Source organism: Vipera berus (assembly GCF_964194415.1).
Source record: "Vipera berus genome assembly, contig: HAP1_SCAFFOLD_120, whole genome shotgun sequence".
In the NCBI taxonomy this organism is placed as follows: domain Eukaryota; kingdom Metazoa; phylum Chordata; class Lepidosauria; order Squamata; family Viperidae; genus Vipera; species Vipera berus.
In genome coordinates, this window is record NW_027673590.1 from 49,497 (window position 1) to 75,747 (window position 26,251).

At 43.6% G+C, this 26,251-nt stretch overlaps 2 protein-coding genes and 1 long non-coding RNA gene across 6 annotated transcripts; 1 reads left to right on the forward strand and 2 right to left on the reverse strand.

The window, feature by feature from the left end:
- Positions 1-968: 968 nt before the first annotated feature.
- Positions 969-7,898, reverse strand: LOC308679287 (pre-rRNA-processing protein TSR1 homolog). Its single transcript, XM_081346897.1, has 4 exons — positions 7,269-7,898; positions 6,902-7,095; positions 6,519-6,681; positions 969-3,546 (listed from the first exon to the last, which is right to left on the reverse strand). Exons 1-4 carry the CDS (start codon positions 7,485-7,487, stop codon positions 3,283-3,285), a joined length of 840 nt encoding a protein of 279 aa, XP_081203023.1. The 5' UTR covers positions 7,488-7,898; the 3' UTR covers positions 969-3,282.
- Positions 2,437-6,166, forward strand: LOC308679290. Its single transcript, XR_014028750.1, has 5 exons — positions 2,437-2,562; positions 2,952-3,075; positions 3,362-3,650; positions 4,040-4,163; positions 4,471-6,166. It is a non-coding gene; the product is annotated as an uncharacterized lncRNA (long non-coding RNA).
- Positions 7,268-25,475, reverse strand: LOC308679284 (germ cell-less protein-like 1). Of its 4 annotated transcripts, XR_014028745.1 has the most exons (16): positions 25,321-25,475; positions 24,070-24,193; positions 20,977-21,073; positions 18,770-18,867; positions 17,766-17,878; positions 16,757-16,822; positions 16,540-16,624; positions 14,764-14,854; positions 14,275-14,415; positions 13,665-13,734; positions 12,240-12,315; positions 11,781-11,926; positions 11,665-11,701; positions 10,524-10,611; positions 9,023-9,303; positions 7,268-7,417 (listed from the first exon to the last, which is right to left on the reverse strand). XR_014028745.1 is itself a non-coding variant. In XM_081346893.1 (14 exons), the coding sequence occupies exons 1-14, from the start codon at positions 25,458-25,460 to the stop codon at positions 9,193-9,195; spliced, it is 1,446 nt and encodes a 481-aa protein (XP_081203019.1). In that variant the 5' UTR covers positions 25,461-25,475; the 3' UTR covers positions 8,549-9,192. The 4 variants fall into 4 exon arrangements, 2 of the variants coding, with proteins under 2 accessions (XP_081203019.1, XP_081203020.1); XR_014028746.1 differs by lacking the exon at positions 11,665-11,701 and having other exon boundaries at positions 7,308-7,417; XM_081346893.1 differs by lacking the exons at positions 7,268-7,417; positions 11,665-11,701 and having other exon boundaries at positions 8,549-9,303.
- Positions 25,476-26,251: the final 776 nt, after the last annotated feature.

Genomic DNA, 26,251 nt, shown 5'->3' on the forward strand with positions numbered 1-26,251 from the left:
GTGCTGGCTCTTCGGCTTTGAAACGGAGATGAGCACCGGCCCCTACAGTCGGAAACGACTAGCACGCATGTGCGGGGGAACCTTTACCTTTTATATACTTTTTTACTTTGGGGGTTTTGACTTGAAGCAAAAAAGCACTCCCAAGCCCCGAAGCAAGTAGGTCAGCCTCTGCTAGTCAGGAGGCCACGTCCTGACTCAGGAATTCTGGGAGTTGAAGTCCACGAGTCCTAAAGGAGCCGAGGTTGCCTCCCTCCGCTCTTCGGTGGAGGGAGGGCGCTGACCGTCCCGCCCCGCTTCGCTCAGCTTTCCCGCTTCTTCCCGGGAGCTGCCGCCTCTGCTTAATGCACAGCTAGGCGACCTCGGCCCTTTTAGGACTCGTGGACTTCAACTCCCAGAATTCCTCAGCTATGCTGACTCAGGAATTCTGGGAGTTGAAGTCCACGAGTCCTAAAGGAGCCGAGGTTGCCTGTCCCTGGCTTAATGGATGCAGACGCTTTTTCTCCCGCCTTTATTAGTTTCGTAAATAACTCAAGGCGGAGAACAGACCTAAAAACTCTGTCTTCCTCCTCCCGTTTCCCCACAACAACCCTGCGAAGGGACCGAGAGCCATTGGCCCAAGGTCTCCCAGCTGTCATTCAGCCATAAATCGGGACTAGTCCTCACTTGTCTTCTCCCCCGGTGCCTTTTAATAAGCCAGCCGAACTGGCCCTGTTGAGGTCGTTTTCTGAAAGGGCCCGCCATAAAGTAAGCACCCACTAACTCCCTTTCCGCCTTTGAATGAAACCTCAGGAGAGGAGCTTCCCAGACCTCTTCATAAACTGGCAGGGCAAGCTACTATATATCAACCAGCAGGAAAAGAAAAAAAAACCCCACACACAAACTGATTATGTTAAGCAACTGGGTAATGAAACATCTGCAAGGAAACCACCGAGCTGAGAGGGCCTCAATAATAATAATGATAATGATAATAATAATAATAATCCTTTATTGTCAAAGTGCAACATGTGTACATTGAGATTAGCTGAGCCTCCCCCGTGCTCTCTCCCCCCAACACACAGTGACAACAAACCCTCCATCCCACCACACCGTGTGAACCAACTACACCACACACCGGCCTCCCAAGTCAATTCTGCATAAGTTCACAGAGATTATATCCCATTTAAAAGCCTAACAGCCCACGGATAAAAGCTACATTTCAGCCTGTTGGTACGTCTGGCTATACTCCTATATCTCCTACCGGATGTTAGGAGAGTAAAGAACTCCACAGTGCACAGGTGTTTTCTTCTACTGGCATTTATATCATATACGTTCAATACCTACGTGTGTGTTTTTTTCTAATTCAGGAAAAAAATAAAAAGCACTTCGAGGTATATTTTCCAGACTCTGTTTGTCAATGGGGAACAGAGTGATATTAAAATATGTGCCCTGGGAGAAGAATGGAACTTGCACAAGATATACCTCTGTCAGGTAAAAATTGCCTTCTTGTTTCTTGGATCTCCAGTATCATTAGGAAGCAGGTTTCAGACCTTTTTGTTTAATACTCAAATTCAGCACTGCTGCCCTGAATGTGGTCCTGAAAACACAGGCACTACCGTGTTTCTCCAAGACCCAGTCTTATATATATATATATTTGGTTGCCAAAATAAGCACCAGGGCTTATTTTTCAAGTAGGTCAGCCTCTGCTAGTCAGGAGGCCACGTCCAGCCCAGGGGAAATGGGGCTGCAGCTGAGAATTGCCTTTTGACCCCCAGGTCTCTCTGAAGGCTTCCGCTCTGTGGCCAGAAGGCACCCTGTGGGAAATCCTGGATCCTGTGTGGCTTTCAAGGCAGCCAAATTCCATGAGTCTGCAGATACACGGAGCAGAGCAACAGGACTCAGGACTGCAAGAAGCCAAATGGTCACTATATACGAGCATTGGAAAGCGTTCTTCTCTCTCTCTTTTTTTTTTTTACTGAAATCAGACTCGGGGCTGAATATAAATCCCTTCTTTAGGAATTTAGAACTTTTGAGTTGTATTTTTTATTTGAACACTTCCCTTACCTTGCATAAGATAAGATTGCTATTTCAAACATTGTCTACCCTTAAACAAATGTTTAATTCAAAATATACCTTTCATGAGTTTATGGCTGGTTCAGGACAGTGTATCAATGACAGATTGAAAATAAACTTATCTGTTCATTTAGAATTCTTAATTGTTTATTTTGTTTTGGGGAAGATTCATTAAAAACAATTGTTAATCCTGGCTTCTTTTATATGCAGCTTTGTAACCAGGATGAAGTCAGATGTCTAACTCTGAGTGGATACGTGTGACACACTTGTTCTTGCTTGTTACATTTAAAGAAACAAAACACAAAACAAAACAAAAATAAGGTTTGTAGACTAGAAAAAGAAGATGCTGTCTGATATCTCTGTTTCTCTATGCACTTGGCAGGACTGTTAGGAAAAAATGTTCCAGGAACACACATTCTTGAAGAATGGAGTCGGAACGGATGAAAAACAGAGGATTAAAAAGAGCAAAGTTGAAAGCTTCCCTGGCATCAAAGATTAGAAGAAGACCTATCAGTAAGTACATATTAAAACATGTAAGCATTAATGCAGAGATATGCACGCTGCAGCTCAATGCAGTTTTCCAAACCCTCGGTGACCTCTTAAGTCATTACAGCAAAAAAGTGACAGTTTCTTGACATTTTGAGGTGAAAGCAAATTAAATACTTCATAAGACATGGCATTTTACTCCTTGGGTTCTTCACTTTCTCAGGGATTTGATTGATTTTGAATAGCACCTTTCTGCAAGAGAAATGCTGCAGAAGAATCAGTGATGATTGATTGGGCTAATGATGTGGGGCATAACATTACGATGGAGGACTGGGAGAGGATGTGGAAAAAGGGTATTAAGTTTACATTTATATCATATACGTTCAATACCTACGTGTGTGTTTTTTCTAACTCAGGAAAAAACTAAAAAGCACTTCGAGCTATATTTTTCAGACTCTGTTTCTGAATGGGGAACAGAGTGATATTAAAATATGTGCCCTGGGAGAAGAATGGAACTTGCACAAGATATACCTCTGTCAGGTAAAAATTGCCTTTTTTTTCCTTGGATCTCCAGTATCATTAGGAAGCAGGCTTCAGACCTTTTTGTTTAATACTCAAATTCAGCACTGCTGCCCTGAATGTGGTCCTGAAAACACAGGCACTACCGTGTTTCTCCAAGACCCAGTCTTATATATATATATATATTTGGTTGCCAAAATAAGCACCAGGGCTTATTTTTCAAGTAGGTCAGCCTCTGCTAGTCAGGAGGCCACGTCCAGCCCAGGGGAAATGGGGCTGCAGCTGAGAATTGCCTTTTGACCCCCAGGTCTCTCTGAAGGCTTCCACTCTGTGGCCAGAAGGCACCCTGTGGGAAATCCTGGATCCTGTGTAGTTTTCAAGGCAGCCAAATTCCATGAGTCTGCAGATACACGGAGCAGAGCAACAGGACTCAGGACTGCAAGAAGCCAAATGGTCACTATATACGAGCATTGGAAAGCGTTCTTCTCTCTTCTTGAAGAATGGAGTCGGAACGGATAAAAAAAAGAAAAACAGAGGATTAAAAACAGCAAAGTTGAAAGCTTCCCTGGCATCAAAGATTAGAAGAAGACCTATCAGTAAGTACATATTAAAACATGTAAGCATTAATGCAGAGGTATGCACGCTGCAGCTCAATGCAGTTTTCCCAACCCTCGGTGACCTCTTAAGTCATTACAGCAAAAAAGTGACAGTTTCTTGACATTTTGAGGTGAAAGCAAATTAAATACTTCATAAGACATGGCATTTTACTCCTTGGGTTCTTCACTTTCTCAGGGATTTGATTGATTTTGAATAGCACCTTTCTGCAAGAGAAATGCTGCAGAAGAATCAGTGATGATTGATTGGGCTAATGATGTGGGGCATAACATTACGATGGAGGACTGGGAGAGGATATGGAAAAAGGGTATTAAGTTTACATTTATATCATATACGTTCAATACTTACGTGTGTGTTTTTTCTAACTCAGGAAAAAAGTAAAAAGCACTTCAAAGTATATTTATCAGACTCTGTTTCTGAATGGGGAACAGAGTGATGTTAAAATATGTGCCCTGGGAGAAGAATGGAACTTGCACAAGATATACCTCTGTCAGGTAAAAATTGCCTTTTTGTTTCTTGGATCTCCAGTATCATTAGGAAGCAGGTTTCAGACCTTTTTGTTTAATACTCAAATTCAGCACTGCTGCCCTGAATGCTGGAAATGTAAAGCTGTAGAAGGAACCTTTTACCACATGTGGTGGACTTGCCCCATAGTAAAAGACTTCTGGGAAAAGATTTATAATGAATTAAAGGAAGTTTTGAAAAACACATTTATTAAGAAACCAGAAGCCTTCTTATTGGGTATAGTCGGAAAAGAAATTCCCCAAAACGATGTTACTTTCTTTCTGTATGCCACAACAGCGGTGAGAATTTTGATAGCCAAGAATTGGAAGACACAAGAAATACCAACGGTGGAAGAATGGCAGATGAAAATGATGGACTATATGGAACTCGCTGAGCTGACCGGGAGAATCCCGTGACCAAGGTGAAGAGTCGGTGGAAGAAGGTCTGAAGAAATTCAAGGACTATTTCAAGAAATACTGTTATATTAACTAGTTTGAAATGGACTTGGAAGTGCTTATAGGTTGTAGTTTTAGAGTTTAATGTTTAGTATTAAGGATAATATGAAAGAATGATTGTTAAATGATAAGAAATTAAAATTATGAAATAGAATTTGCTAATGATGATTTACGATGAAACGCAGATAGAGGGGACTTGAGGAAGTCACCTGAATATGATTAGAAAGATTAGGAATGACGGAAGTTAAGTACTCTTTTTGTATTTTTGTTGATTGTATTGTTTATGTTATGTCTTGTTTTTATATGTATTTTTTGTTGTTTAAATATATGTTTTCATAAGAGCAATAAAAAAAGAGAAATGCTGCAGAAGCAAATATTCTAGGAATATTGGGGCAGGACAATGGTGCACATGCTTGCCACCCCATGTAGCCTTAAATATTTTATTTTGGCTCTTGGTATAAACAGAATCTTTATGTATGACTTTATGTGACTGACTTGAGCAAAGAGACTAAAATGCATGTCTGGGATATGAAATATTACTTCCACCTAAGTCACGTTTATCATAAATTCCGTATAAACCAGCTATAATTGATCAAGGTCCTGGAAAGGTTTCTGAGAGCGAATACCTTTTGGGCACTTGGTTTGAAAGAATCCTGGAGAGATTTCACTTCACTCCAGTATATCTGAAGCAGCCACAAAGTGGACCAAAAGGAAAACTCGCTGATAGGAAGGAAAACTGGCAAATTTAACCATTTTGGGCTCAGTTGTGGTCATAGGTTGAGGACTACCTTATCAGAATAGCTAATTCGTATGTTGGGTTAATAAAGTATGAGTCAAACTTCATACATTCTCTGAACTTCTTAAACATTTCAAGCTTTTCCATTTCTTGTTTGTTTGTCCATATTTAGAATATTGGCCTTGGTCCTGTATGGTCTTCTCTTAATGACAGCAAACCTGGACTGCTGGAACTGCTGTCACTAAGCAATAGGATGACATGACATCATGCTTTACAACTGCAATTCCAGTCCCAATTACCACTGAGAACCAAGAGCTAACTGTAGTTCAACATATCAACACAGCATCTGGATTTCTGATATGTAGTTGTGCAAACAGAAACTTTCTGAAAACAAATTTTGGAAATAGGCAGAGTATTAGCACTACTCCATCAACGTTCATAAGTTATACTAAGGATATTATAATTATGAATTGTTATCTTCAACAGTTGGGGAATGCAGATCCGTCTGTATCAGCCCCTTTCCAGATCAACATGAACAGAGAGAATCAGGAATAACAGTCTTTGCAACCATGGAAATTCAGGGGACATTCAAGCTTAGTTTTGAAACCAGAGGCAGCTGAATTCTACGCTCAAATTGGGTGCATCGTACTGAAATTAGGCTAACATCATCCTAACCAGTCACCCAACTATTAAGTTAAACGTATGATTGCTTTCTTCTAAGCAGAGAGGCCTTCAGCTTTTTTTGAATTGACCTTTCACCTGCAGATGCCTTTGAATAATAGGCTTGATTTATTTTTTTCCCCTCTAGAAATTAAACCAAGCCGATCACTAGAGGCAATTCCCAAATGCTTTGATACAACTCGGAAGATTGAACTCTAAGGAGTCAGACAAGGCTCTCGGATTAGACCTTGGATGTTCCACAGAGATCTGAGCAGCTGATCAACAATAAAAGCAGAGGTGTCAGGTGTGGCCGAGGAATCCTGGGAGTTGAAGTCCACAAGTCTTAAAGTTGCTAGGGTTGGACACTCCTGAAGTAAAGCATAACTCTAAAAGTATGGAAAAAATAACACTTGCAAAAGTACAACTATCATTCTTTCAAAAATGAAAAAATGAAAAACCAACAATTGTTGAGTGAGACCGGAGAAAGGGCCAACCTGAGCTCCATCTGTTTCCTCCTTTTCCAACTGCCGGAAGACGTGTTTCCTCGTCCGCCAAAAGTCCTGGAACTGGAAGATCCGGGCATAGTCCCTGGGCAGGTTCTCCTTGGGATCCCAGGGAGATGTTCGGAAGCTCTTTAGTCCCCTGAACGTCTGGAACCTGAGTGAGGCAGCGGGATCACTCTCTTGCCTCTTCTTCAACCCTTCGGTCTACTGCCCTCTCCCGCTAACCCAGCACAGCCTCCAGCTTAAAGCAGCCTCCCAGGGCTGGCAAACGGGTCACCTGGGCAGTCAGGCCAGGCCTTGCCTCAGCCTCCCCCGATCCCACCAGAACTGTGCCAAGACTTCCCGTGGCCCTGGCCATCCGCCGAGGCTCTCACCGGACCCGGGCTGGCACATCCCGGGGGGTGTCCACCTCATCTGGAAACATTTCTTCTTCTCGCTCCTGTCGGTATTTCTCCAGCATTGCGGCTTCTTCCTCCATCTCCTCCTCGGCCTGCTCAGTTGTAGGCAATGTCATGCTTTCACAGTCCTCCTCCTCCGAAGCAATTTCCTCTGCACTGCTGCTCCCGTCCTGGCAGAGCAAAAGCAGCCCGGGCAGAGCACTGAGTGGGAGAGCGCGAGGAGGCCCTCCCCACCCCGTGGTCCTCAGTGCCTGCCCTGTCCTAATTCTGCCTTCAGAGCCCCTGGCCTCAGTGGGCCTGCAGACCCTCCACCAGGTGACCACCAAAAGGCCAGCTCCCTTACCTGGGCCATGGCTTCTTCCATAATCTCCTCCTCCTCCTCCTCCTCGCTGCCATTTCCCCATTCGTCCTTGTCCAGGATCCAGGCAGCCTGATAGGCAGATGTGCCTTTGGGGACCCTCTTGACAACCTTCTTGCTCTGCTTAAGAGATTCTGTGCAAAGTTGGGGAAGAGTTACTGCCAGAGGATCTGCCAGCATAACAAGAGAAGAAAAATACGGCATTCCTCCTGTCGGTGTAAAGCCACGATTATCGGGGCACGTCCCACTTCAACACAGAGCAGGGATTTTTTATGTGCTCCCTTTAAGGTAACAAAAGCAGGGGACTGTCCGTGAAGGCCGCCCGCTTGGAGACCAGCAGGTTTCCTCGGGCATCTCTGGGCTGGCCAAGGACAGCAGACTGTGGGATGGTTAGGCCAGGAGTCTGATCCGGCAGAGCACAGCTTATGTACAGATCAAGAATCTGAAAAACTGAGAATGTTTCTTTTTGGGGGGAGAGCAAACCAAGCCACCCAAACGTACCCTTGAAAAAAATTAAGCCCTTCAAAGATTTTTATCCTTAAAGCTTTATCTTAATCATCAAAGTATTAACGCCTCTTGCCAATACTATGTAAATACCAAAATATATTCTGTATTTTATAATACAATAAGCCAGTAATAATAACGATTAAGCTCTTGAAGAAATGATTGAGACAGATATACATTGCCTCAACTCCTTCAATGGAACTGTGGTTTAAAGATGGCTGGCCCTGTTGAGGGAGGCTAGGCAACATCTACACATCAGAGTTAAGTATAATCTGGTTTCTTATAGTTCCATCTTAGCCTGCGCGAATTGAACCACTGTAATTAAAGGCTAAGGCTAACAGTACAGAGGCTAGCAGAGGCTGACCTACTTGCTTCGGGGCTTGGGAGTGCTTTTTTGCTTCAAGTCAAAAACCCCAAAGTAAAAAAGTATATAAAAGGTAAAGGTTCCCCCGCACATGCGTGCTAGTCGTTTCTGACTGTAGGGGCTGGTGCTCATCTCCGTTTCAAAGCCGAAGAGCCAGCACTCGTCCAAGGACGTCTCCGTGGTCATGTGGCCGGCATGACTAGACGCCACAGGCGCACAGAACGCTGTTACCTTCCCACCGGAGTGGTCCCTATTTTCCTACTTGCGTTTTTCGTGCTTTCGAACTGCTAGGTTGGCAGAAGCTGGGACGAGTGACAGGCACTCACTCTGTTATGCGGCACTCGGGATTCAACCTGCCAAACTGCCGACCTTCTGATCGACAAGCTCAGCATCCTAACCCACTGAGTATATCCAAGAATAAAACAATGGTCTGAGTTCTGATGAATTAAAAATGCTGAATTGAGGCAGCTGGATTCTACAAAGTGACTCTTAAAAAATTTAAAACAATCCAGATATTCACCAAACCAGTAACAGACTCTTAAAAATTAAGGGCTTGACCAGAAGAACAAATCAAGAGAGCATAAAAAGTGTGTTCTATTAAAATTAATGTGGGCTTTATAGATATATCATCCTACTCCCTTTAATTAAGCAGGCCCAGTTAATGAACTAAGTCTTTCTGTACTGTTCAGGAGACTGGTATCGTTTGCTAGAGCTGAGAATTCTCAGGAGAAAACGAGGTCATCGTAAGTATTCAGCTATTCAGATGTGCGTAGGAATGTTGAGAGATAAGGTGGGAGTTACATTTATTTGCTAAAGCAGGAGAGGGGAGCCTGTGGCTCACAATTCCACAAAACTGTAGCTTCCAACATACCTCACCAGTTAGTCATGCCAGGTGGAGCTGCCGGGGCTTGTCTCCTGGCAATCGCAGGGTACCAAGTCCCTCTCTCTTTTTCTTCCATAAGACTATTTCATGATGTTTCTTTCATGGCATCAGGACAACCCAAAGACATTTCAAAAGTCAATCTCAGCTCGCTGCGTTATTCACTGTCCATTGTTATCTCTTCTCTTCTCTGAGGAAGTATACAGGAAGTTGCAGCAGATATACAGAGGGAAGACTAGCAGTCTACTGTCCAAATTCATCACTACTTGTTCCTAAAAAGCAAATAAACAGGTATCAGACTGAACATAAAAATGCTTTCAGAAACCCTGCAGAAAGGATTAGAGAAAACGCTAGAAATTCTGAAAGTAATTTTTTAACCTACTCATGTAACTTCAGAGGCAATTTTCAATCAAGCATCCATCAGCTGAATCCATACAAAAGGAGAAAACCGTTATTTCTCTAAATATTTTCTCTAGTTGCATTTTTCTAGACCTTTCCAGCACCATCCACCCGAACAGCAACCACTGAAGTGGCCAGCTTATCCCATCAGTTTTCATTTATACCAGGAGACTTCAAATCAGTATTTCTCGAAGGTTTAAGTGCCTGAACACAATGAAAGGAATTGGCTGCCTGTTGCAACTGCTTGTTGCCCACAAGTGATATTCTTACGAACATCATTCCTTCTTGTGCCTAGAAATTTTGGAGTTTGCAAGGAAAGGAATTCTCTCCAATCATTTGATGAGAGATGTAAGAAATACTGCTTTTCACCTGACTTTCATCTCAGTGCTCCACAGGAAGGAAGGAGCACTCTGATGCTATTCTCTTTTGCAGGGAGAAAGGGGGGCGGGGGGGAGGTAGCCTTCTAGCTTTGAGCATGTGACACATTCTTGACTTATCCCAGACAGTAGAGTTAAGTGTTCAGGGCCTGGAGAGACTGAAAGTCCCCTTCGGATTCCAGGTGCATTTTGGAACATTTGACAGTCTGTTCAGGAAATGCTGATAGTATTAACCCAATCAGGCCCTCAGATTTGATGAAAATACAAAGAACAACCTGAGGTATCAAAAGAATTTGCTGTGACATGGATGGGGTGGTTTTTGACTCATTTAGGGTCCCCAAACAGAAAGAAATGAGCCGTAGGGTGAGGAGCCCAGCAATCCCTCGGCTGTTGCACTAACTGCGCAAAACCGGAAGCCCGCTTCCAATTTAAATTTTAATGTGAGGAGTCCACTACTTGCTACTTAGGCTGTCCCCGTGGAAATCTGGCCCTCTAAACAGGAAATCTCAGTTAATTCTCAGTTGAGCTGAAGCAATCAGAAGCCCTGTGAGAGGGTAGTCTTTCAAATACTGTGTCACAGGACAACATAATTTCAGCGTAGTCAATGGTGGAACCCAGTTCATTTCTGTTCATCTCTCCTGCTTCTTATGAGAATCCTACTCTTTCTTCTCTGACACTGCTAGCTAAAATGAACCAAAAGCTTTGCACATACAAACCTGATCTTTTTCAAGGGTTAGCATCTGATATCCTGCAGTTCTGCTACAAATAAGCTTTCCACTGCTATGAAAAGAAGCCAGTCGCAGCCTAAGGACAGAAGAGAAATTACACTAAGCAAGCTCCCTCTGGAATCCAGATGGGCGGTTTCAAAATTTGATAAATATATGAAATAAAATCAATGGAAAGGAGGTGGTGATTGTTAAGGGAGGGTGAAAGAATTGTTAGATATAATGTGGGCAGCAAATAAATTTTGCTTTATGTATATATATATGTTAAATGCTTGCTAACTATTTAGATTACCTTGCTAGGCCCCAAACATGGGACAAATCTTTATTTCCTGTTTCGGCCTAACCGAAGGCCATCCACAGGCAGTAGTCACAACAGTGACAGCTCATATTTGTGTAAATTTTAGACTGCTAACAAAGAATTAAAGGGAGACTGATATGCATTTCAAACTTATTTGTTTTCATCAGTCAACCATACCCTTCTGAGATTCGAATATACACACACACACACACACACACACACACTTATACGTATATGCATGTTAATATATTTATAATTTATTTATAATTTATTCTTTGTTGTTACCTTCCCACTGATGTGGTACCTATTTATCTACTCGCATTTGCATGCTTTGGAACTGCTAGGTTGACAGGAGCTGAGGCAAGAACAGGAGCTCACCACATTGCATGGCACTCAGCTCTCAAACCTGGGCTGTCGACTTTCCATTTGACAAGCTCGGTGTCTTTAACTGCTGAGCCATTCACTTAGTGGTGGGATTCAGCCAGTTCGCACCACTTCGGCATAACCGGTAGCTAATTTTTTGTTGCTCAGGCCCAGAATTGACTTCCGGAAGTGGCATCAACACAGAGAACCAGTTGTTCACATATTTGAATCCCACCACTGCATCCACTGCCCTTGTTTGGCAAAATGGAGGACACATCTTTGTGCTTGGGAAGAAGACCTACCCATTACTTTTATGGGTAATGGTAACAGGCTAATGTCTGTCATTATCCTTAAGACAAACCTCCGTAAATCTGCAGAGATTTGAATGTTATGAATCTGGCAAGTACCTTCGGTATTTTCCCCCCCTCTTACCTATTGTTTCCCTGATTCCAACGAGCAAATGATACTGACCTGCTTCCCTCCAATGACTGCTGATGAACTCCGAAGTCTACAAGAAGAGCGAGTGCCGATGTGATCCTTTTAACTTCAAGCAATGGAGAACCAGACCAAAAAGAGAGGGAACCCACCTGAAAGCGATATTTCTCTGGGGCTGCAAACTGACAGAGCCACTGCAGGGCTGATTTAGTGTGTTGCGTTTGAAGATAATGTGACGGTTGGTGTATGTGACCAGCAGATCAAAGCCAAAATTAAAGCCTGTCCATCGCCAGCAATACTTGCAAGAAAGAAAAAAAGATAATTGAAGAAATAGTTGTATTCTAAGAGTGGCTTTAAATTCTGAACTTAACTTGAAAAGGACCTCCGCTTGACACCTTGTATATTTTGCATCACCTCAGGAAAGTCAAGGTTGGTGGTTTAAGAAAGCTATACGAGCATTGTTATCATTTTTATATTTTCCAATAAGAAAGTATTTAACCTTGTAAAATAATTTAGCTAAGAAAACACTGTTTTGGGGAAAGAAACAGCTTACAAAAACTGTAAATAAATTACACATTTTTAAAAGGACATGGAAAAATATTTGTGCTTACATCACCATCTTTGGCAAGTTTTCTGCCACACCGCATACTGTTTGCTTCTAGTTCCTCTTTATTAATCTCTTGAGGCCTTGAACATACAAAATAACTTTCTATAAAATGGCATTCTATCAAAGGAAAGCACAAGAAAAGTATTCTAACTGGTTGCACACAGATCTTAACGCCTGAATAAATTCATTTCCCCCCAGAAACCTATCTTGTTAAGTGTCCTGAAATTCTTTCCCGGCCAATGCATCAAAGAGTTATCTTCCTGGGCCGTGCTAAAATGACCAGCCAAGTACATCATGGTGGGGTAGCCAGCACCCCGGCAGGACATGGCAATCCCTTGCACACACTCCCAAAGCAGGGAGAACAAATATTGTGGTTTATGATGTTCAAATGAGAAAAAGAGCCACATTTCTGAACTCTATGCTCTCCCTTAAGCTACAAAGGTGAGCAAGAAGTACTTTCCATGCACTGAAAGTCTCCTGGCAAAGGACTTATACCTGCCCCTCAATACATAGGTTGCCGAACTTTAACCCAAGGCTAAAATGCCATAATGTGAATACCCGAAGAGGACTTATTGTGACTCACAGAACAGCACCAGGAGTACAACTACCAAAAATTAAGTTATCAGCTAGAAGAGGAATCTGCCCATTAAATTTAAAGAGACACCACACAATACAACCGTAATATCCCTTGAAAATTCCTGTTCTAATAGACTGTGCCTTAGCTCATCACTTCATTAGAAGAAATCTGGTAATCTTTACAGCATTGCTTAGGTTTTGTTATATTCTGAATAATTGGGAATAATCCTGGATTACTTTCCATAATTCAGATGCAAGCTGTAGATAATTTAGAAGTATCTATTCTCTCTTAGATTTTGGAATCCTGTGTTATTTTGTCAAAGTGCTTTAGGATACCCGATACTATTCTCATTTAAGCTTACTGGCTACAAAATGCATTTTCTAGGGAAACACTGCCAAAAATATCAATGAATACAATTCTTTTTTAATGTTTGGGAAGATTTGTTTTTATAATTAACATGAAACCATAAACGACCTCTAGCATTTTTCCATATGAATGGCAAACCTGAAATTCAAGAATATCAAGACTGCAGACTGCAAACCCTGAACTTTTTTCAACTATGTTTTATATAGTGCGGACAAGAATTTTTTGCATGAATAAAGCGCTGATAAATCTGTTAACAAAACTGTTCAAGCACATCCAAAGAAACAGCTTTCCTTATTTTATTAAATAAAACCCCAGTCATGTTACCTATTCACAAAACCAGCTCCATCCAGCAGGATGCTGGTGAACAAGCTTGTTAGCTTTCTAAGGTGAAAGCAGTTAGCATACGGAAACTTAAATTTGTTTTCTCTTTATAGGAACATTGCAAGATGTGTTTCTCAGTTACAGAGAAAGAGGCATTATACATACCCAATGTCATTGTCTTGTTCTGTTCTAAGCATGGCAAACCACTGCTGTTTGTAAACAGAGAACAGCCAGTCTAAAATTTAGAAAGACCAAAGTGGGCCTTTTATAAACAAGGCAAAGAAAGTTAAGCAGCACTTAATATTTTTACAAGGCTTTTACACTGTCCCCATCAAAACTGACTCTTAGCAGTTTATTTACCCCATGTATGCAAAAGTTAAAAAAACAGAGTCTAAAAATAAATACTGTAGCAACAAATTCAAATCATGTTATTGTGGTCATTAACCAGCAGACCCTGTAGCAACAAGTTTAGAGAAGGAAATGGGGGGGCAAGAAGAGAAAAGGCTATGACCTCCTTTACTCTTTTCCCACACAGTGGGATGTAAGAGAAGCAGAGAAATAGCTTAAACCTAACCACAAACTAGTTTATGTGCCTGAAACTGGATTCAATGATTCGCCAATTTTACTCCCCAGGCCATGTCCACTTGCTAGTGGCACACAGGTTTTTATATGCTGTATGTGGGGACTCTTTCAAAGACCCATAAACTCAATTCTGATTTCCCTTTCTCAAGCCTATGGCATGACAGAGAAAGAAAACAAGCGATTCCATTCTTACCTGCAGGGATCAGCCTGTCTCGTTCAACAATTCTTGCTGATGTCAGATCGCTGATTATATACTGCAGCCTCAGATATTTGAACACTGGCATAAATACACGTCCTTGTTCAGTTTCCAAGAATGAGATGCCTTCCTCAAAATCTAAAAAATTAAAGCAGATTCTTAAGAGTTCAAATATATTTTTACTATTAAGTAAAAAGCAGCACTGCAGTCTGTGAGCAGTTTATCAATCCCAGCAGAGAAAGCAATTCAGATAAGGTTTAACAGGATTATCCTGATTTGCTTTTAAAAGCAAAAATGGCTCACTAGTGGAAGGTGGATTTTCCCCCCCAAAAAGATTGTGGTTTACAGGTTTCCCATCTCGCACAAAAGGAATGCATGTTGGGCCAATAGGGAACAACCCATAATGAAGAGAGAGCTAAAGATACTGTAAATCCTGCTTCAAAGGTTTCCAACATCCAAACTATTCACAAAGCATTTCATAAAGACCTTTCCTGCGCTTGGAAAACCAGGCATCTGCTTCACTTAAAAGCTGTTTCAATGATCCATTCCAAGAAGGCACCATCTGAAGGAACATCCACTACATAAAATAAAGAAACAGCTGTAAGGTTCACTTGAGGTATACACTGAATAACTAAAGCTTGAGGAGCACGGTGGCTCACAAGGTTATGATGCTGGGCTGACTGTCGGCAAGCTTGCATTTGAGACCTGGTTGCTGCTGCGGAACAGGGCGAGTTCCCATCACACCCTCCAGCTCATGCCTTCAGACCAGCAGTTTGAAAGCGGGCAGTTGCAAATAGATAAATGGGTGCCACCTCGGTGGGCAACTTAACAGGGACATGAAAGGAGCCCCCAACTGGGTGTTCCCCAGGCAACAGTGATGTCATCATTGAAACCTTACGATCAGTAAGCACGATCCCAACATGCAGTAGTAACTAAAGCTTTACACAAACACGTACATACGCTGTTTCTACAAAAAATTGTTTACAGATAGTGAGTTGTATTTGGGAATAAAAACATCACAGTACCACTTTAACTGATTTTTTATGAAATGAGTTTGTTCTTCTGTTAGAATGCAATTAAAGGGGTAACTGGCTGCGTCCTTATAAGGAAAGCAAGCAACAAAGAAAACAGAAAAGAAAGAGGCAGCTGACAGTTTTTACGGAGTAAAAAGGGAAAGAAGATAACCAAAGAAATAGTTATTCTGTATGCACAAACCTTTTTTATACTTAAGTATTCTGTGCTATCTTGTAATCCAGTGTTATTCTTAGATCAGTTTTAATGGGTCATTAATAAATTAGTACTCTAAATACCGTATTTTTCGGACCATAAGACGCACCCAGTTTTTAGAGCAGGAAAACAAGAAAAAAATTCTTTCTCCTCCTCTCTCTCTCCCTATCTTTCTCTCTCTTTCTCTCCCTCCCTCTCCCATTGTCCCTTCCTTCCTTCCCTCCCTCCCTCTTTGTCCTTCCCTCTCTGCATTAGAGCAGTACCCGCGGAGGCGGCCCTGCAGCCCGGCTTTCTCTTGCAGAAAGCAAGCTGAAACGGAGTGAGGGAGATTGCCAGAAATGCGAATCCGCCGATCTCACGCTCCTGCAAACTCCCTCGCTCGCTTTCAGCTTCCCTTGCTACAAGAGAAAGCAGGCTGAAACGAGGCAGATTGCAGCAGCGCGAGATCAGCCGATTCGCATTCCAGGCAATCTCCCTCACTCCGTTTCAGCCTGCTTTCTCTTGTAGCAAGGGAAGCTGAAACCGAGCGAGGGAGAGTGCAGGAGCGTGAGATCGGCCTTTCTCAGCACGTGCCGATTCGTGCTCCAGGCAATCTCCCTTGCTTTCCACTTGCGGAGGATGGGGCTGGCCATACGGATCACCTTCGGACCATAAGACGCACCCTCGTTTTCCCCCCCACTTTGGGGAAAAAAAGTGTGTCTTATGGTCCGAAAAATACGGTAATCAAACAAAGACTATGACTACCTATCAAAGATACTAAACCATGGGTGTCAAACTTGCTGCATCACGTGACGTGTCACGATGTATCACAACTTTTTTCACATTGCTGAAGCTGAGGCAGGTGCGGCCTCCGCATGATGCAACCGGCCTATGGGCCGGCAGTTTGACACCCCTGTACTAAACTATCAGGAAAGAAGAGGCAGGAGAGGTGACATCGGTCTGTGAGAATACTGTCAATTTGGAAGAAATGGCAGTGCGGTTATTTCCACATCAAAACAAAACCTGGATCAAACTGATGTTATTAAATGTTGGTACCTTCTTTAGAGCAGTATATATGTCCATCTCCACTTGCATGACAAACAGGTTAGAGGAACTAATCAGCTGTTTCATGAGGTTTATGCTGAAACAAACAATATGACCTCTGAATTGCAAAGGGCATGAATTGTGTTCAGTTCAACGGATTATCTGAATTCCATTTTATTATGCTAAACGTCTTCCCATAGTATCTGGGTTAATCTCAAAAGCTCAATACCTGAGTTCTTTGAGGAGTTCCACACTCTGGTGGGTCATCAGGTTATTCAAGAGCCACTCAAGACACCTAGATTTAAAATAGGTAAGGTAAATGCAATGAGATGCAATGCACGTTTCTAATAAGCTGCTGAGCACTTTCCCCCAGATGTTATAGTAAAATAGGGACCCCACAGCCATCATACTCCAAAGCCCATCCAATCAACTATGACCCTCTTCAGACCATAAGGGACTACACACTGCTTCTGCTCTATTTTTAACTTTTCACTTCCTATACTTGCTTCCAATGTTCTGTCAGAATGAGAGAACGTGAAAATCCCATTAGCAGCTCCTGATAAATAAAAAGCCCAAATACTCAGGAGAAACAACCAGTTCTTCAAGAAGATGATTATTTCACACAGAAGGATCAACAAGAAACAAATTGTTGAAACTTCATGTCTGTTTCCTCTGCTGCTGCTTTCTTTCTTCAGCAGAAAAAACACACTGGTTGTCTTTGTATTTTTATTTATCTGGACTGCTAGTATTGATTTTGGATGTCTGTCCTATTCGAACTACAATCTCTTTCATTTATTATTTAATTGTGGCTGCCCCATTATATTTAATTAAAAGCTACCTCTGAGAACAAGGAGTGAAATTCTCCCTTTTCCTTCCAGGTTATTTACTGCAGAGACAAAAAGAAACTTGCAAATTGGGAAAAGGAATCCGTAAGAATTTCAGTTCTGTCTCCAGGATTCTAAGTGTTTGTGTCTTACGCTGAACACACAGCTCTAGGTTCTACTAATACCTAATATTATTTCATGTCAGCCACAGAATATTAACTATTGCACAAGCTGAAAATATTATGCTTCTAAAATTAAACACATTTTTATATTTGAAGGGAGAAATAAGCAGAAAGGTTTCTGCTGGAAAACATCACACGAGATGCTTCTCAAAGCCACATCACATTAGAAAATCAAGGGGAGATCATAAAAATGTTCTTCTTCAACAAAATCTTTCTTAGTGCCAATACTTACTTTTTTTTCAAAGAATCTAATCCATATGTTCCCGCAGAATTATAGTAACTACACACGGTTTTTGCATTAATTGTTTCCTTCATTGTTTCGCCACACTGCTGTATTAAGCCATCCTGTAAACATAAGGTAAAAAGGTAAAGGTTCCCCCGCACACGCGTGCTAGTCCTTTCCGACTCTAGGGGCCGGTGCTCATCTCCGTTTCAAAGCCGAAGAGCCAGCGCTCGTCCGAGGACGTCTCCGTGGTCATGTGGCCGGCATGACTAGACGCCAAAGGCGCACGGAACGCTGTTACCTTCCCACCGTAGTGGTCCCTATTTTTCTACTTGCATTTTTACGTGCTTTCGAACTGCTAGGTTGGCAGAAGCTGGGACGAGTCACAGGCGCTCACTCTGCTACGCAGCACTCGGGATTCGACCCGCCAAAATGCCGACCTTCTGATTGACAAGCTCAGCGTCCTAACCCACTGAGCCACCGCGTCCCTTCGTAAACATATAATGATGCAAAACAAATCCTCACTCCCAGGCCTAATGCTACAGATGATGCCCTCACCTCAAGCTAACTGGCAAAAATGCAAACAGTGATTATCTAGAGATATTTTGGCTTCTTCTGGACAGATAGGCATACTACCAGTCTCAACCATAATTATACAAAATGATACCCTATTTGTAACAGGAGAAATGAGAAGGACTGATACCCTGATTCTTAATTTTGAAGCTCAGAGGCCACATAAGAAGTCCCTGTGTAAGTGTGCTGGCTTGCAGCATCCATCCTTCATTTATATGCGCCCATCTAGAAAGGGGAGGAGGGGCAAGAGCTAGCGAGAAAACGACTTTCCCAGCTCTGTCAGGACTGCTAAGCATGTGCTTGAAAAAACGCCCCGAGGATAACGGAAGCCATGTGGCCATGACCATGTGCTCGTCCCTGGAATACAAATGAAGATGGGACTGAAAGCCCTGCACTTTGCCAAGCAAAGAGTTGGAAAAAATGGAGCCATTTCCACTTACCAGCTGTAACATGCTGGCAGCTGCCAGGAGGGCAATCACTCTACTAGGGTTTATTAACACTTCATCCCGGTAAAGTGAGCCAAAGGCAACCTGTAAGGCTAAAGAAAACCACATCCTAAGTCTCCTCATACATATAAGACAGGTTATACATTTATTTTTTTCCAATTCCGTAGGATTATTAAGAGTGATATTCAAAAAATGTTATTTCTCAAATTATTTTATATATAGTGACAACAACAAGATGCCTAGAATATTGAGAGGGGGTAAATCAGATGGCATTTAAAAAATATAAAACCCTAAGCGGGACAAATGGTTAAGTACCGAAGTCACCACATTTGGGGTCTACCGTAAGCACCTCTCACCCTAGAAAACTCCCATTCGCCTGCAGATTTCACCAGCTGAGATTATGGGACACCGCGCAAAACTTCAGAAGCTGATCAAAAAGTAGGCACTTCAAAATAAACTGAGTGTTACGTTTTGTATTTTCATTTAAAAACGCTGACAGTTTCAATCAGGTTGAAAAATGTGCATCCACAACAGGTACAATGACAAAAAAAGCATTGTTACAATGCGAGTCCTACTCCCTATATTGTGAAGTCACTCCCATGTAACCAAGGCTCCAAATTTGTAGCAGATTGCATTCCACATTTTGTTGAAAGAAGCAAGCTTCCGAAAGCAGCCATGGCAAGGGCTTAGTTCATAACAGCATCAATAATGCAGGCATGTGTGGCTCAAGATACTAATTCAATGCTTCAGGCAGAAGTATGCTCCACAATATCTAATCAATAATGGCAGTTTTATGTTTTTCCCATCAATTAAGCCAAATTCTCCTGTTTAATAGTATCACCTGCTTAATTACTAGCATTAGTCACAGAGTTGTTTGGAATTCAGTTGAGATGTTGACAGGCACGTGCACAATGAGATTTAATGCCATTTTAAATATGATCTATTCACTTTATATCCTACTACGGGGTCCCCACCCCCCAGTCCGTGGACCAGTACTGGGCTGAGGCTTGCCAGCAACTGGTCCGCACAAACAAGCAAAGCCCCATCCACGGGATGCAGGCAGCACACAAAACCACACATCCTCCGGTCCACGGAAAAACCTCTCTCCACAGAACCGGTCCCTGGTGCCCAAAAGGTTGAGGTCCTGTGTCATGATATCACTGTCTTTGGAGCACACACACCCCACCCCTGGTATAACTCTCCCGTGGCTGGGTGGGCAGAGCTGCAAAGGTGGCCGGTGGCCAAAAATGCCAGCCCAGGGACAATGCAGAGCGCCTACCATTGGCCTCCAGAGCTGCCGCCATTGAAGCCATAAAATACAGGCGGCAAACTGGCAGCAGGCAGCACGACGCAGTGCTGCAGGAGCCAAGCTAGAGGTGGAGGAAGAGGTGGCGGCCACTGCTGGGTAGTTGATCTGCAGGGCGGGGCAGGGCCAGCGGGGACCAAAGAAAGCCCCTCCAGTGGGGGATGTGGCTGATGCGCAGCGGGGGCAGAGGACTTTCTCTGTCACTCCCCCCGGCCTCTGAAATGGTGCAGGGGGACCAGGTAAGGCAAGCGAGCTTCCCCCGCCCATCCTCCATATCATGGCAGTCTGGCTCGGAAGGGGAGTAAAAGGGAAGAGGCAGGAAGGCAGGCAGGCAGGAGGTTGCTGAGTGGGGAGTGGCCTGGCTGCGGGGGCCCTGAGATGTCGGTGCAGGGAGCAGCTCCACCCAACCCACTTGCCTCGCCTCATCAGACGGTGGGAAAGGCAGGCTCTTAACTAGGGCTTATTTTGGGGGGTAGGGCTTATATTAGGTGCACACTAAAAATCATGCTAAAGCTTATTTTCTGGGTGGGCCTTATTTTCAGGGAATCACAGTAGTGACAAAGTATTAGGAGCTTTATCTCCCAGACCATAAAAATGTGATTTTTCATAATTTGCTGTTCATTTATAATAAAAACCATGAAAGAAGTACTGAATAGTTTAGATTTGTGTAGTTGGTTAATAGTCCCCAAAATGAGAAATCTGTTTTTCTGATGAATTATTTAGAAAAATGAGTTTTGCTAAAATGTATTTTGCAAAAATGAGATAAAATACTGGAAAGTCCTTCCAAAGATCATTTATAACTGGCCAGCTTTGTTCCAGAAAACCTGATCCAAGTAATCTATTTCAATTTGAATCTTTTATGTTAGAAAAAGTTCAATGAGGATTCCTTTCTTACCTTCAACGTCAATATTCTGATCAGGAATTTCCAATTCTATTGTGTCCATTCCTGACTCCCTCCAAGACCCACTGAACATACTTGAAAAGTAGCCAGACTACAAACATAAAAGTCATGTTTTTAATAATTTTACAAACCTTGGAATTAAAGAATTTATATGATAAGGTATAACACAATATTATTTTCATAGCAAGAGGAACTAAGAATTAAATTTGAATTAAATTTTCCATTTGTCACTCCTAATTCGAAGATATGTTTCTTAAATTTCAATCTTATATTTTCTGAACCAATTGATTCATTTGCCAGCCAACCCCTTTCATCTCCATGCACTGATTTTAATATTTCAATCTGAACAGAGTAAATGGGTTTTCATTGGATCTAAAATAGGAAACGATGGAACGATTGCTCCAGGAAGTGAAACTAAGATCAAGCTGTGGTCTCAAATTTAGTTAGTAAACTAGTATTAAACCACCCTTTATCAACTTGGCTGTAACAGGGCACTGCAGCTTACTTAGACTGGAACTGAAGCTAGCATGCAAAGCAAAGAGGGAAGGGGCCAGGCCAAACCTGTGTTATAATTTATTTATACAAGTGAACAGATTGCATCCTAGAAAGATAAGTGATCAGGAAAAAAATAACAGCATCCATACAATTATGGGGGGAGGGGCAGAGTATTATATTGTATATAAATTTCTATAAGCACACATACAGGTAGATAAATTAATACATACAGAGCCTTGGTGGAGCAGTGGGCTAATGCCTCCTTAAGTAACACCAGCTGCCTGCAATTAGTGCAGGTTCGAGTCCCACCAGGCTCAAGGTTGACTCAGCCTTCCATCCTTCCCAGGTAGGTAAAATGAGGACCCAGATTGTTGGGGGCAATAAGCTGACTTTGTAATAATGCCGCTTGGGGGTGGGGGAAAGTCCTAATAAGCAGGCATATACATCAAATGAAGGCTATTGCTAAGCACATTTGATTTGTGCTTAGATTGTAAGCCGCCCTGAGTCTTCGGAGAAGGGCGGGATATAAATGGGATTAAAATAAATAAAATAAAAATAAAAAAATAAATAAATGTATACCTTTCCCTTAAAGTGCATTTCTTATAAAACTAGAAATAGCTAGTTTTGATCCAAAGAGGAGAAAAATACTGTTTAGTAGAAGTTCACATCAAAGCTGGAGGTGACCCATTATGAGCTGCTGTCACTCACTGATGTTTAGCCTGAGAGATTAAACTATACTATTGGGACAAGAAATTCCTTCATAAGTCAGTATGGTCATAAAAGCAAGTCATCACATGACCGGACCAGATTTTGGCTGGGAAGGTCACAAATGGTGATCACATGACCATAAGAAGCTTTAAATGTTATAAATGTGAGACAGTTGCCAAGCACCCAAATTGCAATTGTGACCTTGGGGATGGTGCCACAGTCATAACTTTGGGGATAGGTAATAAGTCACATTTTTCAAGACCCTCATAATTTTAAACCACCATGGAAAGATTGTATATTGAGCATTACCTGTAATACTCATACAATACACCTAAACATGGTTTGCTTAAGCACCATTATTAAATATTATAAAGTTGGATGAATTTATAAATTGTAGGTTTGAAAGGCCTGCGAATGGCAGAGAAACAAACTATCTTTTGGGTTACAAGTGTATGGACTGAATCTCAAGGAGAACCATACATTGTGTTTCCCTGAAAATAGGACCTACGCCTGGGCCAAATATAAGCCCTATGCCGAAAGTAAGCTCTACTTGAGTGTGTGCAGCCGCCCGCTCTGCCTGCTTGCTGATGACATGAGGTGGTGGGCGGGTGTCGCAGACACAAAGTGAGGCGGTGGGGAGGTGGAGGACAAAGCAAGGTGGTGGTGGGGGGTGGAGGATGAAGCTTTTCCTCCTTATTTGCCACGGGAACGAAGTAGGAGACTTAGCGATGCACTGGTGCCATGGCCACTAAGCGAGGCGGAAGGGGGGGTTGAGGACAAAGCAAGGTGGGAGGAGTGGAGGACAAAGCTTCTTCTCCTTACTTGCCAATGCTACAAACCAGGAGGCTGAGCGATGCACCGGTGCCACGGTTGGGGTGGTGGAGGACGAAGCCCCAACAATATCCTTGGCCACCCAGCCTGCAGAGCCCTGATGCTAGCGGAGTGAGGCAGTTGGGCGGCCAAGGATACTGTTGGGGCTTCGTCCTCCACCAGCCCCCACTGCCTTGCTTAGTGGCCGCGGCACCGGTGCATCGTTCAGCCTCCTGCTTCGTTATGGCGCCAAGTAAGGAGAAGCTTCATACGCCATCCCCCACTGCCTTGCTTAGTGGCCGCGGCACCAGTGCATCGCTTTGTCCTCCACCTCTCCTTCATCTGACTTCATCCTCCACCCACCCTGCCTTGCCTCCTGCTCTGTTGTGGCCACAAAAAATTAAGACCTACCCTGAAAAATAAGCCCTGGTGCTTATTTTGGCAAACACACACACACACACACACACACACACACACACACACACATATGTTTCAAATGTTAACTATTTAGATTACCTTGCTAGGCCACAAACATGGGACAAATCTTTATTTCCTGTTTCGGCCTAACCAAAGGCCATCCACAGGCAGTAGTCACAACAGTGACAGCTCATATTTGTGGAAATTTTAGATTGCTAACAAAGAATTAAAGGGAGACTGATATGCATTTCAAACTTATTTGTTTTCATCAGTCAGCCATACCCTTCTGAGAATATATGAATTGTCCGGTGTGACTACTGCCTGTTTGATAGCCTTCAAGATAGCCTTCAAGATAGCCTTCAGAGAGACCTGGGGGTCAAAAGGCAATTCTCAGCTGCAGCCCCATTTCCCCTGGGCTGGACGTGGCCTCCTGACTAGCAGAGGCTGACCTACTTGAAAAATAAGCCCTGGTGCTTATTTTGGCAACCATATATATATATATATATATGAGACTGGGTCTTGGAGAAACACGGTAGTGCCTGTGTTTTCAGGACGACATTCAGGGGAGCAGTGCTGAATTTGAGTATTAAACAAAAAGGTCTGAAACCTGCTTCCTAATGATACTGGAGATCCAAGAAACAAAAAGACAATTTTTACCTGACAGAGGTATATTTTGTGCAAGTTCCATTCTTCTCCCAGGGCACATATTTTAACATCACTCTGTTCCCCATTGACAAACAGAGTCTGGAAAATATACCTTGACGTGCTTTTTATTTTTTTCCTGAGTTAGAAAAAACACACGTAAGTATTATTATTATTATTACTATTATTATTATTATTATTATTATTATTATATTATTATTATTATTATTAATCTCTGTGAACTTATGCAGAATTGACTTGGGAGGCCGGTGTGTGGTGTAGTTGGTTCACACGGTGTGGTGGGATGGAGGGTTTGTTGTCACTGTGTGTTGGGGGGGGTGAGAGCACAGGGGAGGCTCAGCTAATCTCAATGTACACATGTTGCACTTTGACAATAAAGGTTTATTATATTATTATTATTATTATTATTATTATTATTATTATTATTATTATTATTATTATTATTATTATTATTATTATTATTATTATTATTATTATTATTATGGCCCTCTCAGCTCGGTGGTTTCCTTGCAGATGTTTCATTACCCAGTTGCTTAACATAATCAGTTTGTGTGTGGGGTTTTTTTTTCTTTTCCTGCCGGTTGATATATAGTAGCTTGCCCTGCCAGTTTATGAAGAGGTCTGGGAAGCTCCTCTCCTGAGGTTTCATTCAAAGGCGGAAAGGGAGTTAGTGGGTGCTTACTTTATGGCGGGCCCTTTCAGAAAACGACCTCAACAGGGCCAGTTCGGCTGGCTTATTAAAAGGCACCGGGGGAGAAGACAAGTGAGGACTAGTCCCGATTTATGGCTGAATGACAGCTGGGAGACCTTGGGCCAATGGCTCTCGGTCCCTTCGCAGGGTTGTTGTGGGGAAACGGGAGGAGGAAGAAAGAGTTTCTAGGTCTGTTCCCCGCCTCGAGTTATTTACGAAACTAATAAAGGCGGGAGAAAAAGCGTCTGCATCCATTAAGCCAGGGACAGGCAACCTCGGCTCCTTTAGGACTCGTGGACTTCAACTCCCAGAATTCCTGAGTCAGCATAGCTGAGGAATTCTGGGAGTTGAAGTCCACGAGTCCTAAAAGGGCCGAGGTCGCCTAGCCCTGCATTAAGCAGAGGCGGCAGCTCCCGGGAAGAGGCGGGAAACCTGAGGGAAAGCTGAGCGAAGCGGGGCGGGACGGTCAGCGCCCTCCCTCCGCCGAAGAGCAGCGCCGCTGCCTCGGCCGACAGCCCTCCAGGCCCGGGGGCTTCCCGGAGCTGCGGCCGTACCTCCTGGGGGTGCTGAGCAGCCGCTCCTCGCCCTCCTCGCCGCTCTCGCTCAGGCCCTCGCCGCGCTTCCGCTTGGGGAAGAAGGCCCCCTCGGCCACCCCGGCCCTGGGCCCCCACACGCGGCTGCTCCACGAGCCCATCGTCGCCCGTCCGGCCGCCGCCGCTTTCTCCTCACGAAGAAAGCTACGGTTGGGAAGCTACGGTTGGCTACGGTTGGAAAGCCGCCGAGGTGTCCGCTGCGCATGCGCCCCCCTTGGGAATGGCGGTTAGAGACGGACGCGACCGCCTCCTGCGCATGCGCCAGCGTCTGGCCGGGCGTCCGGGGCAACAGGAGACGCGGCGGCCCGAGAGACGCGCGTCCTAGAGCGACAGAGCCCGGAAGTCCGGTGGCATCACTTCCGGCGCGAGAGCTGCGTGGCCATGGCGAAGGAGGCGGCCGTCCACCGCGCCGGCTCCTTCAAGCCGCAGAACAAGCCGCACAAGGCCGGGAGGCACCGCGTGAGCAGTGCGCGGAGGCAGGGAGGTGAGCGCGCTGAGGGGCTCCTTTTTCCCGCGGAGTCTTCGCAGTAAGGTCGCCGCGGAAGCAGGGAGTCCCCTTGATCGGTGTGCCACTAGGAAAAAGCCTCCCGCCCAGGAGCAGTCTATCCCACCCGGCCCGTCCCCCAGGGCCGAAACGGGCCTCAGCGTCTCACTGGTCTGAATGACTTCAAGGTTCAGGCATTCTGGGAGTTTCAAGACCAAAGTGGCCGAGAGGGAGAAAGGCCGGTGTAGTCCACGGCTCTCCAGCCTTGGCAACTCTCAAGACGTGCGGAACCTCCCAGAATCCACCTGAGGAATTCTGGGAGTTGAAGTCCACAAGTCTTCAAAGTTGCCAGGTTAAAATCCGGCTCTGTCAAAAGGAGCATCTGCAGCTTTGTCTGAGCAGGCAGGA

Coding starts and splice junctions, on each gene's coding strand:
- LOC308679284 (XM_081346893.1), bottom strand. CDS start 25,460: ATGGGCTCGTGGAGCAGCCGCGTGTGGGGGCCCAGGGCCGGGGTGGCC. Junction 18,868..20,976: donor TCAGAATATTGACGTTGAAG/GTAAGAAAGGAA, acceptor GGTTTTCTTTAG/CCTTACAGGTTGCCTTTGGC. Junction 10,612..11,780: donor CAGAGAAATATCGCTTTCAG/GTGGGTTCCCTC, acceptor TTCTGTCCTTAG/GCTGCGACTGGCTTCTTTTC.
- LOC308679287 (XM_081346897.1), bottom strand. CDS start 7,487: ATGCCGTATTTTTCTTCTCTTGTTATGCTGGCAGATCCTCTGGCAGTA. Junction 7,096..7,268: donor TGGAAGAAGCCATGGCCCAG/GTAAGGGAGCTG, acceptor TTGCTCTGCCAG/GACGGGAGCAGCAGTGCAGA. Junction 3,547..6,518: donor AGGAAACAGATGGAGCTCAG/GTTGGCCCTTTC, acceptor CCATTCTTCAAG/AAGAGAGAAGAACGCTTTCC.